Below are 19382 nucleotides of genomic sequence, written 5' to 3'. Positions count from 1 at the left end.
CGATTTCAAACAGGAATCCAGAGAGTTAAAACTGTTTTGCCCTGTTGTCGTTTTCCTGCGTTCTCTGCAATGGAAGAATAGCTCTAGCATATTTTTCCATAGTCAAGAAATGAGTGAGAGTTAAGAGCTGGCATTTTCTAAGGGGTCCCTTGAGTCTAAAAAGGTTGGGAACCACTGGTATATACATACAGACAAGGTTCTTTGGGTAGATGTGAGACCAACTAAACAGATGGAAAAATTGTTCTTTGCAAGCTTTTGGGCACAAGCACCCTTCTTCAGGCATAGGGTGTATACATACATGCACAGGAACATACAGACACACATTTCCATACAGTATTCAGGACTCCTCCACTATGCCTTGGAAGTGATGTATTTTAATGCAGATTCTCATTACCTTTAAGTAACAAGACTTCGCGATTTTAGAGCAGGAGAGTTAAAATCCTACCCCTGCTGCCTTACAAAGACCCAAATGGTGGTGGTGTGCAACACACACAACCATGAAGCCCTAGGTAGCCATGGGTTGGTACAACGCAATACCTAAGACACAAGCAGCAAGCATACCATGCTATTCCTGAGCAGCATGGAGTTTTAGATTTTTTTTTTCCTTAATAGCTTCAAACATTTATTTACTAAAAACTTTGGAGCGCATGGTACAAAGCACAAGAGCAGTAAGTTACATCAAAGCCTCCCTATTATCACTCCCTAGTGAACTGTGAAAATATAAATTTAAGCCTGACAAGCTAGTTAGACTTTTAACTAAACTCCGAGTGCAATTAACTTTAAGCATGCCACTCTGCTACCGTATTCCTGGCACCAGCTTTGAGAAGTGGCCCAAATTCTTCTGAAGAACAGAAAAACCATTTATCTACTGTATTTATTCAGGGCAAGCCTCCTCCTTCATGTCAAGCCGGGGAATGTAGCGCTACTGACGATGACTGGCAGTGATAAAAGAGCTGGTATGATTTTCAAATGAATAATATGTCATGCTTTTCCAAATGTTTAGACAAAAGTGAATAATATGACCTCCTAAACAACAACTGGGCACTGATTCTGAGAAACACACAGTGTCCCAGTGCTCATAAATTACCAGAGGTTATAAAGGGCTACTACTTGGATTGCCGACATAAGGGAAATTGTATTAGATAAAATTTTTGTAAAGACAGACAGCCTAACAAAAATCATTACAAATGAATGGGGCATAGGACCATCTTTCTCTGGGGAAGTCAGCAATTGAAGCTCCTCTGTGGAATGATTTGTATCCAAACTGGCCCTTTCAAAATTTGGTCTTTGGCTGTGCTGGATACCTCTCCATTTTAGTAGTCTTCAGTCAGGTGGTGGTTGACAGGTTTCCAACAAACATCAGCATGAGGTTGGCACTCGTAGACAAAAGAACAAAAACCCACTGAAAGAGAAAGCTGGACCAATTAACAGAGTACCATCCCACTTCTCGAGCATCACCAACAAACATCTGGAAAAGGGTACATGGAGAGAGCAAGATGCATCCTTTGGCAAAGGGGGATCTCCAGGAAGAGCAGATTTTAGCAGAGAAGGCCAATACTGAAGGAGCATGCTTTTGCCAAATTCTGCAGAGCGTATAGCAACTAGCAGAAAAGTTTACAGCTCACAAATTGAAAGGGTTTAAGCAAAAGGTGGCCCTCTATGCTCTTCAGAGCAAAATCAATGAGAAACAAGTGCCCGGCTCTGTAGAGGAAGTACAGCCGGGCTCCATACTTCATCTTTGATTCCAGATCCAAGTGACTTCTCCTAGCTGCCAGCCCTTGCCCTTGGAATTGGAGAGCCATGCCGAGTTAAACCCTTCTCAGCCATTATCACCAGCCATAAGGGCCCCACAGTCAAAGTATAATTTCCCCCAACTCACATTCACTGCACAGTACCCTTCGTGCTGTTCCACACACATTCTCCGGGGCACCAGTCTCCCCCTCTGAAATACAAGGCAACATTTTGCCCCGCTGCATTACAGTGACTATCCACTCTCCCCAAGGAATGAGTTGATAAGTGGTGGAAGATGACAAAACAAGGAGCAATGGTCTCCTGTTGCAGCAAGGGAAGTTTAGGTTAGATATTAGGAAAACCTCTCTCATTAGGAGGGTAGTAAAGCACTGGAACAGGTTACTCAGAGAGGTGGTGGAGTCTCCATCCTTGGAGATTAAAACCTGGGTGGACAAAGCCTTGGCTGGGATGATGTAGTTGGGGCTGGTCCTGCTTGGAGCAGGGGGTTGGACTAGATGTGACCTCCTGAGGTCCCTTCAACCCTCATTTTCTACAAGTCTATAGCACTGAAAGCCTTTCCACCCAAGGTTAGCTCTGCAGGCTAACGTGGAAGGGGAGTATGGTCATTCACGGGACGTTAGTCTCACCACTACCTGAGAATATTCCCGAAAAGGCAGCACAAGCTATGCCCAAGTCTACAACCCTTGATCAGATCATTACTTTGGCCAAGCTCTTTGCCAGAAGCAACAAACCCACATGTTTTCTAGGAGCAAATGTTAAAATAGGAACAACACCCCAATCTTTGTTGCAGAGGGGGGTTTCCTGAAGTCACCCAGAACAAAGGATAAAAGGACCAGGCCACACTCTGAGCTCTTGGATAGGATCCACTGCAATTGCTACATACAGCATTCCTTTGTCATTTGGTAACTTAGAAACCTGAGGCTTATATTAAAAAAAAAAAAGGCACTCCAATCTGCAAGAGCTGGTCAGAGGAGGTCTGTTGTGATGAATGGATGTCAGGGAACCAGCAGCCCAAATGATGCATTAAGTACTAACTGTCAAAACAAGAACTGCTACTTCACTTTACCAGAAGCAACCGATTATACAAACACTCCAGCAGGTAGAGATCCTTCTTCGTTTAGTAGTTGACCCCAGGTTTCCGAGACTCTGAGATCTAATTAGTGTTAACACCCCCACCCCCACCAACACAGGTAATTTGGTGCTCTTGAGTACATACCCTCCCCTTGTTCCCTCCCCAGCAGATTCTGCGCAAACAGCTTTGCTTCTGCAAAGTGGCTCGGGAAAGCTGGAGACAGTCATGCTTCAGGAATTTCAGAAAGCCTAATTAAAGTTGCCATGTCCTAAACCCACAATATAGCTCTTATAGGCATGATGGCTCTAAAGTTCAAAAGGTAAATATGTACCATATATAAAGCATACTTCAAACAGCTTTTCACTTCTTCTGCAGCGGCCAGGGATCATACACTATACACTTCACACTTATATACCCCTTCCTGTCATTTAAGGATCTCAAAGCATTTGGTAGACAACACTTAGGTGAGGTAAAGAAGTTATCCCCATTTTACAGATGAGGGAAGTGGAGGCACCCAAAAGTTAAAGCAACTTGTCCAATATGATGCAGCAAGTTAGTAGGAGCGTCAGGAGAAGAGCTGGTGTCCTGATGCAACACCTTGCTTCGACTTTGTTCCCTGAGATCCAGTACAAGGTGACGTATACATTCAGATTGAGGCTGGTAGAAAAGGCTAAGGAGCTGGAAAAAAGAGGGAGTAAAAAGAGCAGCAAGTAACAGAAAGATTAAGACACTGTTAAGTTAAAACAAGGACGTTTTGGCTTCTTCTACCATTGAAGAATGCAAGTTACAACAGACTCCCTTGCAGTCACTCTGCTGATGTGCAAGTTTACTCACTCTTCTCTCATCACCTTTAAATTTGGTCCTGTACGTCGACGATCCTTTTGCTTTCTAAACAAGATGCAAATGAATGCCTAAGCTACTGCTCTCTGCCTTACCATTAGTATTTGAGATTGAAAGTAGGTCACACAGTTCATTCCCACATCCAGCGCACAACTGCTCCCTGCAGAGCATCTCAAGCACAGTGCAGCTGGAGAAGCATTTTTAGACACAAGTCTACTTCAGAACCACCCAACCCAACAATCAGGTGTTTTGCTGTCCCAGATTTAAACTCTCCAGTTCCAAAAGGGGTTTTATATAAACAGACTGCGATGCAATGGTCCTCAAAGAACAATTTCAGGCTTGCATCAGTGCTGCAGTAGGACAGGGTGAGACTGGGAAGAGGGAAGAGGTGCTTAATAAAAGTCAAAGAATCTCTCTTTTTTTTTTAAAAAGCTCGTTAAGAACCTGAGCCTGGTAAGTGCCGGATCAGGGAAATCAAGGGCCTCAGGATCTCAGGTTAGTTGGCAATTGTTTCATTAGCTGGGGGGACACAGCTGTCACTTTAATGCTCTAACAATGGAATAATAATAATTAAAAAAAAAAAAAAAAAAAAAAAATCAAAGCCAAACAAAGCCTGTGCTTGATGTAATGCATAAGAAGGCAGGATTCAATCTTGGCCGCTTTCTCATATTCTTTCTATGTCACTCTGCTGTGTCTTTAAATGCACTGGCATGATTTAGAGACGAACAGTGTGCCCAGTGCTATTTGGCAACCTACACAGGAAATCAGGACGGATCCCCCGAGGCCAGACCCCTGCCCTTGCTAGAACACGTTAGACAACGTCAGTAAAGTCCAATGAATATTGCAGTTGCTTCTGCAGTGGCACGGATCAGTGGTGCTCAACTTACGACCATGGGCCAGGTCCACATGGGCCAGGTCCACAGCTGTGTCATCCTGCCCAGAGGGCTTCCCATGGGTTTGGCTATTAAATAGCAAGGGCATGGTGGCAGGATCCCACCTGTGGCAGTGGGGGAGCAGTGACAGAGTTTGTTGCCATGGCTCTGGGATCTCCGGCAATTAACACTGCCATCATTAACCTGCTGCCATGATTCTGGACCCATGGGGAGCGCCATGGACCAGATGACACGGCCCTGCATACTGAATCGCACTGGTATGCTGGGTTAGGCCAGCTCACATGGTCACTTTGCGGCCAGATCCAGAGTCTGGGACTGGGTCAGTACACCAGATTGCACCTGCCAACTGACCCCACGTACAGGATCTGGCCTGCCAACCAGTCCCATGCCAGTCATCTGGCCTGCAAGGCTGGGCATTTTGAACACAACTGATGTAGACTGTGACGCACAGCCAAGAGCTAGATTGCCTTGTAAGCCCAATCAGGAGTTAAAAAGAATAGATTGCTGCATCACGGCAAAAGAGAAATACTTCTTCAAGGTATTCACAAAAGTTTAGGGCTGGAAATGCCCTCATGAGATCACTGGGTCCGGTCCCCACTGCTTTGGGCAGGAAAGACTGTTTAATGACTTCTGCTGAGCCTCTCTCCCTAGAATCTGTGCACATCATATTTAGTTTAACAACACATTAAGTCACTGATTCTCAACCAAGTGCTGCAAGAGCCTTCAATGGGTACTGTGAGGTGCTGTGCAATGTTAGCACTTTTATACATGCAAACACCTACGCACGATTCACAAGATAATCCCAGTGATTTCAAATAGGAACCCAAAATGTCAAAACCTTTCCGACCTTGCGTGGCCTTTCTGAGTTCTTTGCAGTGAAAAAATTGCTCTATTATTTTTCTGTAGTCAAGAAAGGAATGAAGGCTAAGAGCTAGTATTTTCTGGAGGGTGCCTCGAGAATCTGAAAAGGTTGAGAATCACTGCACTAAGCAAATGCAAGCCCCCCAGATAGTCAATCCAAAATATAAGTAAGTAGAACTGGTTGAAATTACTCACTTAGAACTTTGGTTACCTACAATGAGATACAGCTTTCTCATCAATGTGGAAACTTCAGTGGGAAATGCCCAATTGTAACAAAATTGGACATGTTTGCATCCAACTCCTCCATACACACAATTTTTAAGCTTTGGTTAAAGAAAACTGAGCTGCATATTGTGAAAATCAGTTTTCAGAAAATGCCAGTGAAAACTTTAATTTCTGTAAAGCTATTTTATGGAAACAAAAAGCATTTTCTAAGCAAGACCATGCACAACATTTGGGTGTGTAAAAGTCTGTACAACTGTTGATGCGTGTGTGTGCATGTGTGTGTGTGTACACACCCCACCAACACAAAACTGCTCATATGCAAAGATTTAGACTGGGATGTCAAACAGCCAATGGTCTAGATCCAGCCGGCACAGCTTCCTGTGGCTCCCAGATTTGTCGTGCCATCACAGCCAGCACCCTGGGGGCTAACGTTGTCCCTCTGCTTACCCAAATTTCCAGGGTTTGACTATCATTTGGATTGCAAAGTGGGGCAGGGCAGCGAGTGGCACTGACCTCTGCGTGCTGCCCGTGTCAACACAGTGGCTTTGGCACCTGTGATGAAAAGTCCCACGGTCCAGATCCAGCTCACCATTTCAGCTGAGTATGACACCCCCGATTTAAACTAGGCCAGAAGTTTAGCTATTGCTTGAGGGGTCTTTTTTCATTATTTTGTTTGTTTGTTTGTTTTAACTAGATGATTGTTTTAAGCAAAAAAGAAAGATCTAAAATGTCACTCATCTTGCTGAGTCTTGAAAGAACTAGCCATATTTACTTAATACACGGCTCTACTTGCCCTTCCACTTAAGCTGTCCAGTGCATGGACAAGATCTGCTCATGAATGAAAAACAGGTGGCTCAGACTAAAGCCCAACAAAACTGAGGTGAAAGCACTCTAAATAGCCTTCAGCCCCTTTGCCATCTCCTTTGGTTGGAGGGTCTCACCTTCAGCAGGTCATTTCACTGCAGTTTTAGCACTTCTGGATTTCACCAACATTAAACTCTGATATACCATCTTCCTTCAGCAGTGCTTTTACCACATCCGGTTATATAGGAGCCTCCAGACCAGGCTGACGGATAACGACTCAACCTCACTGATACACGCCTTTGTCACTGCTCATCTGGCCTATGGCATAAAACTGTTGCAATACATCTTAGCAATGAAGGCTACTGAAAGCTCATCAATCCTGTTCCCTGCTAAATACACTAACTTCAAAGTTGAGTTCAAGGTCTCAGCCCTCATTTTGGAGATACTTTAACACCCCACGTTTAGGAGATCTAAAAGGGCAATTCAAGTCCCCAACAAGGAGCAGAGTCAACCATTCTGTTCCTCGTGCAGCTGATGAACCAGCAGTAAACTTGTCCACTTGGAGGGTAAAGTGAATCTATGCCAGAGACAAAACTTCCTTGGAGGCCAGTCCCAAACAGTACGTGGAACTCCCTGCACACACCACCTTTCTGCTCCAAAGCAAGGCATGCTCCCATCAGCTTGCTTCAGTTAATGCACAGCACGCCCATATTTTAAAATACCTGCCAAACCAAAAAGCATGCCACAACACACCACTTCCCCCGAGGAGAAAATGAGAGAGCGTGCAAAGTGCATATGACAGATGCACATCATATGAATTAATGCATGGCAAGAAGGTGCTCGGATTTTGCAGTGCTGAGGGCAACCTACAGAGAACAGCAGTCCAACCTAGCCCAGCTCAGAGCCGCTACCAATGCCTCACTCCCTTCCACACACTTCCTCTTCTATCCTAGACTCTTCCGTTTTTTTTTTACTCTGGCTTTGTTGGGATTAGTCTGTTAATGAATGCCTGCCCAACTTCCTCCCTCACTTTTAAATCCAAACTTACTCCATGAAGTGTTCAACTATGGTGTCCATGTGGCCCTGGATAGAGAGCAGCATACAAGCACCAGGATGACAACAGCAACTGAGACATCTTTGCTCTACACACAGATTACATCAAAATAAAAGTGAGAGAAAAAGCTTATGTATTTTGTAGCAAACCAAGAGAGGTCTTTTATTTCCTGTATTCTTCTTCTAGGTTGCCAAGTTGAGGTACTCAAGGGGCTACCTTTGTGATGCTATAAAAGACAAAGACACATTAACACTGTGAGGTATGGGGTGATATGTACTGAACAGGTACAAGGAGAGAGCAAGGAACCATATCCTCTCCTACACAGAGATCAAACCACTATAGTCATTGTACTTACTGAATGCAAAACCCGTGCCAGTGTACCGTGCAAGGTGCTAAGCACCTCAAAGGCAAGGAGCTGAGTCAAGATGAGGGTGGGACAGCATATTACAGGTGATGAAGATGAGGCCATGAGGTGCACTCCCCAAAACGATGTTGGCTGAGTCAGCCAAAACGTCCCCACAGACCTCTGAGTTACTTCATTGTGAACTACAGCTCAACAGCCCCCATGCATTCCTCCTCCTAAGAAGGAGCATGCAGAGCAATGCGGTCGAGAAGCAGAAACACTGGCTTGGAAGTGGAAAAACTTGTTTTTGTTAATTTAACATACACTTCTGGGGCTGAATAATTTATGTCACCAGAACTTCTGGTTTGCTTAATCCGTCCATACTGGCTGGCAGTTTCATAATTGGTTTGACAAGCCAGATCAAAAAGCCACCCCCAGTGAAAGTTCACATGAAGCAAAATAACCCAAGTAAGTAGGGATGAAACCACTGTGGTATGCGCCCAGTCCTTCCCTCACCTAGCTGAGCTGACTGCAACTGCTGGTTACAACATAGTGCTCTAAAATGTCAGTGTGGCTTCTTGCTCAAAAAACTGGTAACAGAACTGCCTGCCTACCTGCCTCCTCCCTACCCGCAGTAGCACAGTTCCCACAGGCGTCGTAAACCCGCAGGTCACTCCACCCCCTTGCTAAATAGGTGCTTTATTTGGAGGAATAAGCATCTTGAGGCAGGGATTGTCTTTCTGTAGGCTGGGAGCTGGCACTATACCAGGGATTCCTGGAGCCTGGTTCAGAGAGCCACCTAATAAGGGGAGGCGTCATGCTGGCAGCCCCATAACCAGCTGAGCTTTGTGTTCAATGCATGCAATATTGACGGCCACCACTAAAAAGTCCCTTTGTGGGCTGCATGCAAATGCTTTATGGGTCTCAGTTCAGGAACCCCTGTTGTATGCTATGGCCAATGAGAGAAGAATGAGGGCGCTGAGCCCCATCTGCACCCTGGGTGCCAGGGCAGCAAGATGAGAAGGACATGTAGGAGCATGCAGTGCTGGCTGGCTTTCCAAACGGAACCTGCTTTGCTTATACACCCATGACTAAATGGATGACAACGGGCCTGCTTATTTCTTATTGCAGTATTCAATACTGGTTGTGGTTAAAGTTCTCAGTGACTGTTTTCCTCATTTTACTGCCAGCAAAGCAGACCCATTTTCTAAAAATGTAGCCAGCCAAGATGGTTTCAGGACACCTAGTTGGGGTGAAGCAGAAAGCAATTTAAAGGTACCCAGTATAAATTGAGCATGACTGTAATTCTCCTATGTGATCCAAAACCCCTGTGTGCTGGTTGCAGCTCTTGCAAAGGTTTATAAACCCCTACCAGAAGAGGTCTTCTTTTATCTTCGTTTGCCTAGCTAATTAAACCTTTCCTATTGTGGCTCAATTGTTCCTGTTTAAACTCCACTCCCCCCCTCACCAGCCATCTGGATGAAATTGTTTTACAACTGCAAATTAAATTATGCCTTTTCAAGACCTGCCAATCTTGTGCAAGCTCCTTCAGCTATTTCTTACTCCTTGAAATGTCCCATAGGATAATCAAGGAGTGGAGTGCATGTGGAGTTAGAGCAAGGGAGGGCAAAATACAGCCTGTGGGTCGCAGCCAGCCGGCTGGCCACCACTGGGAGTCTGTGGAGGGATGGCTGCACCCTGTATTGCTCTGCTCTGCTGCAGCTGGGGCTGGGCCATACGGTGCACAGATTCCTCCCATCCCCACCCTTGCATCAATCCCCATCCCCAGTATCCCGTTGGCACAGCGGCTGCACAGTCCTGGCACTGTGGGCGCCAGCAGCGGGGCCAACACGGGATGAGGTAGGAAGCTGTGGACCAAACAGCCATCCCACCTGCCCACCGCAGTGAGCTGCTGCTGCGGCACTGTTAGGAGGTGAATCCATGCCAGCTGCCAGTGGGGAAGGAGGGCTTGGCTCAGGGCAGCTACCCCTGACTTTTATGGTGTGGCAGCAATGATTCATCATGATGGGTGGCATGGCTTTTCGGCACGCTGCATCATGCCCCATCCCATGCAGGCCCGGCTGCCCGCAGCCATGGTGCCACAATTGCGCAGTGCCAACAACAAGCCAGCCAGGGGATGGAAGAAGTGGGCAAAAAGGATGCAGGGGGCAGAGGAGTCCTGGCCCCGGCTGCAGCACAGTGGAGTAGGATGCAGCCTTCCCTCAGGGTCCCGGCGGCAGCTGGATAGGCTCAATCGCCATCCCACCTTCCCCTGCCCCCAGTAGCTCACCAAAACTCGGTTAGTGCCCCGCCAGCACAAACTGCACACCCCTAAGCTAGAGACTCCCTGGGGTATGAACAGCAGAATCAGGTCTTGTATAGATACAGCCAGATTACTGACATCAAAAAGCACCTTACTCCTTGGGCTTCCCAATGACTTTGTCAGGCCTACTTATGGAGGGCAGTCGTCATTCAGGCAACACACGGGTGTCAGACACGGCCTGCTGAACTACCTAAATGTGCTTAAAAGATGAAAACTATTAACCACCCTGACCCCATCCGATACCCTACCAGACTCCTCCACTACAAATGCATGGCAATGATTGACGTCACTAAGGTTGTTTTTACAGAGGGAGACTTTTGACACTTCAGAAAATAGGAAAGCAATAAATGCAACAGAAAGTTATATCTGGGCTTCTCCTCTTAAAAAAAAATTGCCACCTAAAAACCACAATATAAAAAGCAAGAGCAGCAAAAAATTTGCCTCCAAAAACACAGTGTAGCTTTCACACAAAGTGCAGTTAAAAAATGACTAAGTTTTCTTGATATATGAATTTGTGGGCAAACCATTTATCAACGACCTGTTTACCTCTGCACAGAGTCCCTCAAGCCGAGAGCCATGTCATTCCCCTTTGACTGATTAATTAGCCAATCAGGGGACATTTTTCACTGTGAGGCATGATGGTTTATTTCAGCTAATGCTTGGTCTCTAACGGCAACGCATTAAAGCCAACTCGGCTCTTTTAGCCTATCGAAGTGACCGAAAGGGAAGGGAAGAAGATAAATCAAAAGAGCTCCCCCCCCAGTTCTGTTTTGGTTCCTAATAAAACCCCCAAGGAATGAACGGCTAGAGGCAGGACTCCTCGCCAATGAAGGGAAAAGGAGAAAAGCACCAGTTCCTCCAGACTGGGACACATCTCGTTCACGCGCTGCTGAGACACGAAGAGCGGTAATTTATCCTTAGCTGATTAACAGGTTACTTACAAAAGAGGCACCAAAACATCGATTTTGGTGATATTTGTAAAAAACATCATGCTCTTCTGTATTAAGAGCACTCCTATGCTACCATGACAGATAAAGGACTATTATCAGTGCTCCTGGAATAACCCCACCTTTTGCAACAACTAATCGAGTAACGTAACGGGCCCCTGTCACTGCATCTCAGCGCCCTGCAGAGCACTTTTGCCCAGCTTTCGAATCAAAACAGTAAGGTCACATACCCTCCTTGCCCTAGTGGAGGTGACTACACAAGATACAAGGTTGTGGCTTGAACCCTCCATTTGTATTGAGATGCATTTGTGTATACCACTGCCCTCTCCTGGATAGCACCAGAATCGATTAAAAATGGGTAAAAGGCTTTCTATAGGGCTAAAAGCTGCTAAAAGAATCTATTTTTAGAGAAGGGAGCTGTCTCTGATTTTGTTGCAAAATTACCATGGGCCCTGGTGTGTAGCACAGCAACACTCAAAAGTCTGCAGATGTAATATAAGAGAACCAGGGGTGGGAATTTATATTAATGTTATGATTCAGATGACAAAGCTCCCAAAGTCAGTAAGAGCGGTCATTGACTTTAAGGGGAGCGTAATCTGATTCTTTGGCTACTTACACAACATACACGGTCTCAGGTCATATATACATACATACACACACACATATATCTACACACATGCACACACACATATGCTTGTGCGCACACACAAGCTCTAGCAAGCAAGCCATGATGTTTTAAGGAGAAAGAACTCCAGGTCTTTGGAAGGGCTCCTAAAAAAATTCTTTCTTCCAAAATTGGGGCTCATATACAAAGGAACCTCTCAAGGCTTCCAGGCAGGCAGAAAGCACTTGCATTACTTAGGAGACTTCATAGTATGTGATCAAGCATTTTCTTCTCTTCCCACTTCCCAGACCCCTGATTTTTGGAAAGGTGCAAAAAGACAACGCAGCCCTCAAACTGCCAGGAGCAGCCTTCACAAAAAAACTGGAAGTAGCACAAAGATGGCTGTACCATAGTTGCACGGTCACAGGAGATTTTGATCAATGTTTACAACGGAAGGACTTCAGTATTTAAACAGCTGTTCCAACATCCAACGCTTTGTTACAAGACCATTTCTTCTCATTTACTAGATTTATTTCCTTTACAGGGGGATCATTGTTCTGAACAACATTTATCCCTCTTGATAACACTTGCACTGAGCACTCTTCAGTCAGCCTTTCACATTTGCTGCTGATATGTACAGGACACACATCGAGCACAGAACAGCAGTCACGACATCCTAAATTTTAATCTCAGCTCTGACAAAATCTCTGTACAGCCTGGGCCAAGTTATAATTTCTAGGTCCAAGGCTGGATGCATAACATCCACACCAAATAAATGCAGCAAGAGGAACTAGCTGCAGTGCATTCGAGCATATGGCCCATGTCTTCTCTTCATACTCCCCCACTAAGCATCTACTATTTCTCACTGTCAGAGGTAGGGTACTGGGTTACACAGACCATCGGCCAGATCCTGCACAGCCCAGTACGTCACTTATGTTCTTATGAGAGACCACCATGGAGGTCTACAGAGGACAGAGATAGGCCATGCCATGGGAGCCACATTTTTTTGAAGTGGTTTAAATAAGCCACATGCTTAAGTGTTAAATACAGTTTTTCCTGCCTTCGCTTATTGAAGGGGCCTGGATTTCCCTCGAGAGATTATTCCATTGACTGCCTGATATCGCCGTTAGGAAGCCTGCTAAAGATCCAGCTTCAGTCTTCCCATTTCTAAGACTCCAGGGTCTTGCTTTTGATTACCGTGAATACGATGTTCTTCTTCCTTTCTCACCCCCCTACCCAGATATTTATAGACAGCAAGGTCATCTCCCTCCTGCCTCTTTTCCAAGATGAACCTATTCACTCTCTCCTTCTAGGACATGCCCTCTGACCCTGGAGCCATTTTACTAAACTCTGTTTGGACTCTCTCAAGCTTTGTTATGTCCTTTCTGCATCGTGTATCCTAATTCTGACCACCATATGGTAGCTGAACATAGACGGCAGCACTGGAAATTTTGATTTGCTAACTAAACATCCTCTTTGCATACGCAGAACTTTAAAAAACATCTAGCAAATGAAAACTCAGTCACCCCTGTGACAGATCCCTTCAAGCCGCGCAGGGGGAAACACCACCAGAGAGGTTGTGATTTGCCTAAGATGTTTGGGACGCCTCACCAAACCCATCTCATGTAGGAACACTTTTTCCAGAGAGAGAAACCAGGCCCAGAGGGATGAGAACGGCTTGCTCACGGTCTCACGGCAAGCCCTGGGCAAAGTCAGGTGGAAAACTTTCAGGTCTGTTTTAGCACTAGCTGGTAGCTGCTGGGAAACAGAAGTCAGCTGAGGAAGTGCTGCAAAACGTATTGGAAGACAATTTCTGGAGAAAGCACGAGGGTGGATGGCTGTAATTCTGCGTGACTAACAGGGAGAAGATTGCCCCATACCTAGAAGGATACAGGCTACTTGGATTTAGCTGTTTAAGGGAACTTCAGGCATGACGGCATCCAAGTTTTTTGCAATTCAAGGAAGCGGATTACTAATCGGATAGCCTAAGACATGGAAGTGAGACGAGCTTTAAGCACTCAGTAGTCTTCCCCCCACCCTGCATCAGTAAATGACTTATTACAAGTGTTCCAGCAAATCACAGCTCCCCCCACCCTACCCCGAAGTCAGTCGGTGCCAGAATCATGTTGTTCAGCTTACAAGCTGGGGCTGCCTGTAACTCATTCCCAAATCCTCAGCCTCACTCAGGAGTATTTTCTCCAGTGATAAGGCTTCATCAGGAAACACAGCTGGATGGAGGAAGGAAATTCTGAGAGAAGAAAAAAAAATCGTGGGGGTTCCAGGAAGTTCAACCAGATAGGAACTAATGGAATTTGTTTTTCTGTCTCCCCAACCCCGAGCTCTCCAAAGCAAGCGAGAAAATTGGGGGGGGGAAGAAGCCCGGCAGTCACTGCCCTGCAAAGCAGGTCCCACCACGGGGTCCCTAGAGAGTGTTGTAATTACAATTCAATATTTTCGATCACTCATTGTCTCCCTGAGAAAAACTGCAGACGCTTCCAATTTAGGTGCGCTCCAAAGCCCAGCCATTGTTTTCGCAGGGGTTTTGTGTGTTGTTTTGGTTTTTTTTTTTTTTTTTTTTTTAAAGGGAGACATTACAGAGGTCCCTCTGTAGTTTATTTAAAAAAGGCTGTGCTTGGCCACACCATTTATCTTGAAGGAAACAGTTATTAATTTATTTAGTCAAAGGCTTAAAATAATCAAGAAGGGCCCCATCCACGGCTCTCAGTGCCCCAACATTATTAACAATACGATACTGACAATGAAGTCCCAGAAGCATTCAAGTAATCGTTCCAGTAGGATCTTGGCTAGTCAGATCCCTCCTGAATTAGTTCCTTCAGCAGGATCTCGGCTAGCCAGACTCCTGCACCCTTCCAGGGTCATGGGAAGCAAATCCACAGCCCTAAAAGCCTATCAAACCTGACATCTTTTGCAGAAGGTCACAAATTGAAGGCGACTTCAGCCCAAGTTGGGGCTGATCCAGCTTTGAACAGAGGGCTGGACTAAATGTGATCTCCTGAGGTCCCTGCAACCCTGATTTTTATGATTTTATGAAGTTCCAGCAGTCCAAAGCCCTCAGGACAATGGCCTGTCACCACCCCTGGCTTTTAGCACGGGCAACCAGCTCAGGTATTCCTGCTCATTGTAGCATATCACAAGATGTTCCCTTAGGCAAAGCAATCCTAGGCCATGCCAGGTCCCGTGCTAGGGACTCGGATTAACCTTCAAGATGAGCTGGTCTGGATTTTAAAATCGGCCCATTATCCACCCCAAACTAATCTGCTATTCGAGACTTTGTTGGTCATGAATCCAAACAGGAAAATGCTTACTGACAACCACGAGGAGGGAGGAAGACAATGCCTGTTGACAAAGGAATGGCGCATCCACTGTGTCCAGAACACCAGGGTTACCACTGCGTTACGGAAGGAACGGCTATAGGAGAGATGGCCATTTAATGGAAATGAAGATTATTTTCCCGGCTCAAAATTATGACTGTTACCCAACTCCGTGGCCTTCCATGGGCTCCCCTTTCATCCCAACCACAGATACAAGCTTCTTTACCTTTAAGGACCTGCATGATTTAGCCCCACCCTACTCATCAGATGAATCATTTCATCGCAATGCTGATTATCTCCTTCGTTGCACCATTGCTGGCATGTCTCACCAGTTAATCCGTTTGTCTCACCAATATATTTGCGTTCTCTCATGAGAATGAGATCCCTTATTCGTAAGACAAACTCCACCCCTGGCCCCCACAGAAAAACTAAATAAATCCAAAGACCAGATCCCATGTCCCTCAACCTCTCATCAATGTTCACCCCTGCCATGACTCCTACACAGTGATGGCAACTGCCAACAGCCTGCAAGAAAACCTATTTACTGTACAAAAATTGACCCATTTTACTATTCCTTTCCGCCCCACTCCCCTGTTGCATCCACCCACTAATCTGTTTAGTGTGCTATATCATAAGCCCAAACCAGGGAAGGCATGGTCTTCTTTTCCCACATTAAACCCAGCGGAGTCCTAATCCTTGACTGGAACCTCTAGGCACTCCTGTGAAACAAATAGGAATTGTAATAAAAACACCTCACTTCAAAAAGATCAACAGTGATGCTATAACTAAGTCTTTCCTGCTGAGAACTCATTTAGTCCAAGTCAAACTTCCATCAGACACTTCCCCGGATGTTATGGGGTTTTTTTTTCTTTTAAATTTAAAAGGAATTTAATATTTTGGAAAACTGCCACCTGAAGAACCCAGGAAACTGAAGTACTATCTACAGCAGGGCTGTCCAACTTGTCAGTGGCTTTGTTCCAGCTTGTCTGGTACAGGGATAACAGCATTCAATTATGGCTGTCAATAGCTGAAGCAACTATAATCACAAGGCCGGGGACAGTGAACTGCTACAGTGTGAACGGGGAACGAGGACTCTTCCTATGATATCTCTGAACAGGAACAGATATGAGCAACTACTTTCCAGGAGAATTACAGCTCTTTCCTGCATTGGCAGTGGTCTCTTTTGGCCACATCAGTGAAATGCCCAGTGTCCAGAGGTTTCAAAATGGAGCATACATAAACCTGAAAAATATCATTTAAAACTGATATTTCATGTAGTGCCACTGGCAGCACTAGACAATATTACTACTCTACGGCAAGCAAAGCATGCCCTTTAGCTGGAGGGGCTATGTGATACAGTTTTGACGTGGCTCCTCTCTAAAGTTCACTGATCTCTGTGGTCCACAAGGAAGGGAGAGCTACTGGTTTGCAACTAGGAAGGCAGAAGAAGGAACTGCATCGCTACTAGCTGGGTCTACTCCTGGTTGCAAAAGGGACCCAAAGGGAGACAACACGTCTCCAAGTCACCTTAGCTCCTGTGTCTGTATTGCCATGTAGAAATCTGGGCACAAAGAGGGAATTATACCATGGAGAACGTGCTGATTCTACAATCCCAAACCCTCAAGTTGTTCAGTAGGGGAAAGGCATCGAGATGTAAATCACAAGCTACTACCTTTATACATGGAAGTCTGCATAGTTTATATAGATTTACACATAGAAATAATTGGTAATGTTGTAGTGATGCTGCAGCATTATGTGAGACGTGATGAAGAATGCCTTGCATTTGAAACTTTATTTAATTTCATCCCAATCATGCAGTTGGTCCACTAAAAGTTATCACCCCTCAAAAATCCTTGCCTCATGCAAATATTCTGAATTTCTACAGTGCCTTCCATCAGAAGATTTCAATGTGCTCTGCATGAAAATGTGGAAGAACAACCATCATAGGTCAAAACATCTACTGAATGGATAGCTATCTTCAATAACAAAAGGCAATGAACTAAGATCAGGTAACTGAAAACTGCAGTCAGACAGCAAGTCCCCACAGGTTCTGCTTCATCTTGATGCAACAAAAGGGACTATCCTTAGCAGAAGAGCTGAAAAGTATGTCTATAGCCCTGTACTGGATGGATTCTTCAAGGGATCTCTCCTACTAAACACTTATGGTCCCTTTGGCCAGTAGTAGCTACTGTGGGCTCAAAGACCAAAAGTCTATCCCAGGTCTGAGTAAATGAAGACCAACTACAATGCAGCTCATGGAGTGTTCCCAAACTATGTAGCCCAAAAGACATGGCTTATAAAACAATAGGCTTATTATTATAGTTGATGACAAGACACTTACTTGTCAGTTGGTTAAATTTAAGTCTTCTCTAAGCTCAATTATTTTAATTAATTATAGTTTTGGAATTGCACTGTTGTACCCATAAAGCTTAGATCTGATACCCCCTAGCTCAGGGGTGGGCAAAATGCAGCCCACAGGCCAGATGTGGCCTGCCAGGCCATCCTTTCTAGCCCACAGGGCCCCTAAAAAATTTAGAAAATTAATATACATCTGCCCCTGGCTGCCTGTCATGCGGCCCTCGATAGCTTGCTGAAATTCAGTAAGCGGCCTTCCACCTAAAATAACTGCCCACCCCTGCCCTAGCTACTCCCAGTCAAGGTCGCTCTTTTTCAAAGTATTAGATACACTGGAAAACAGCAACACAAAATACCTCCACAGGACACGACCCAGAAGTTTTGTCCTGTCATTAACAGAGGTTTTTAAACCATGTACTGTCATTTGGGGTTTTTTTTTTAAGGTTTCCCTCATTTCTTCGAGTCAGGATTTGAACATCCTACACCAGCAGTTCCCGATGTGACAGATCGTGCACCACCAATTTAAAGCGATACAACCTTAAAAAGATACGATCAGCAAATTTTGGTCATATAAAGTAATTATAATAAATCTGTTAACACATACTACTGACAGGTTGTCTGCATACCACTGGTGGTACCCATACCACAGACTGGGAACCACTGGTCTACACATATTTGCTACTAACAGAATTGTCAGAGTAAAAATATTGCAACACATCCCAGCCCCCAGTTCAATGTTTTTGGCTTCTGGTAAAGATTTAGAACAGCTTCAGGATTCATCTAAATGCAGGCTGTGTGAGGCTCTGCACAGTCTTGCTCTAATATAGTGAAGGCCAACCTTTTGGCAGGTGTGCCACAAACTAAGCCTTCCTTAAGTGCCACCTCTAGTCCCCTTTGCTTGCCAGGTACAATGTTCTGCTTTCTGCCCCATCTGTTTTTCTGCTTTCTGCCTTATCTGCTGCTGTGCCACCTGCCACACACCGGGTGTGCCAAGGCCACTTGTAGCTTGCATGCCCCAGGTTGGCCACCCCTACTCTAGCACATGTAGTTTTGTGTAGTAACATGGCAAACACTTCCTTGATCCACAAGGCACTACCTCTGTACAGTGGAAGTTCACTCCTACAAGACAAGGTGGGTCTATCAACATTAACTTGGACTTCATGTTCTACCTCCCTTGAGGTAAGCAAAGCCCAAGGAAGTATCTAATAGCAGAACTGGTTGTTATGTACAGGGCCATAAAAGTCACTCCAAGTCACCATATCCACTGCAACATTAAATAGCCCCTTGTGTTAAATATATGTAAAAGATTACCCCCCGTAGTAAAAATAGGAAGCAGTCTGCTGAAACAGGCTGCTGTTTTCTGACTACTGTATGTTATATTTACAACAGCGGTATAACCTTCAAATTAAATTAAATGCATTTGATTCCCTGAGTGCTGTATACTGCGTGTAAAGTAGAAAACATTAACAATACATCCTTCTAGAGGTTTGGTATTGGCTTGTTTTAGAGAAGTTATGTCTACTGTAGATCCTGAAAACATCACTAAACTCACACTGTAACCAAGAGTTGAAAGCTTGCTCATCTACCATCAGCTTCAATGTGGAAGACATGGTCACTGTACATACAAAAGACCCAGTGCTCCTTGAAAAGCATGTGAATGTCATGTGCAGCAATGCACTTGGAGATGTTGAGTGGTTTCTTTAGAAAGCAAAATGTTCAGGAAACAGAGAGAAGTCGCTAACCCTACTGATTTACCCGAGTCTTCGAACTCTTCTGTCGTTTCCCAAAAATACAGGACAGGTCCTCTTCGCTGCGGGAAGAGAGATCCTTGCCTGAGAAAAAGCAAAAGAATACAAACATTACTCTTAAGGATCATAAAACCTCGCAGGACAACATAAAAGCCAAACTACTGGATCAGAGAACCTGTTTCTGGGGAGATGGAGGGTGTTATACCTTCATGTGCAGAGGAATGGGTGG

General features: G+C 45.0%; 1 protein-coding gene across 2 annotated transcripts in view; it reads right to left on the bottom strand.

Moving 5' to 3' along the window:
• PINX1 (PIN2/TERF1 interacting, telomerase inhibitor 1) overlaps positions 1-19382 on the bottom strand; it is a 77819-nt gene that overhangs the window by 37543 nt on the left and 20894 nt on the right. Inside the window, exons 6-7 of one of the 2 annotated variants that reach the window (XM_019537195.1) lie at positions 19161-19237; positions 13474-13966 (exon numbers count right to left, since the gene is read on the bottom strand). In XM_019537195.1, coding sequence (XP_019392740.1) covers positions 13934-13966; positions 19161-19237 — 110 coding nt within the window. In that variant the 3' untranslated portion in view covers positions 13474-13933. Of the gene's footprint in view, positions 1-13473; positions 13967-19160; positions 19238-19382 lie in introns of those variants that run through there. The other variant, XM_019537194.1, reaches the window with a different exon arrangement.

The sequence above is a fragment of the Crocodylus porosus genome, unplaced genomic scaffold (genome assembly GCF_001723895.1).
Source record: "Crocodylus porosus isolate Cpor-Errol unplaced genomic scaffold, CroPor_comp1, whole genome shotgun sequence".
NCBI lineage: Eukaryota > Metazoa > Chordata > Crocodylia > Crocodylidae > Crocodylus > Crocodylus porosus.
This window is presented reverse-complemented; position numbering and strand designations above follow the sequence as displayed.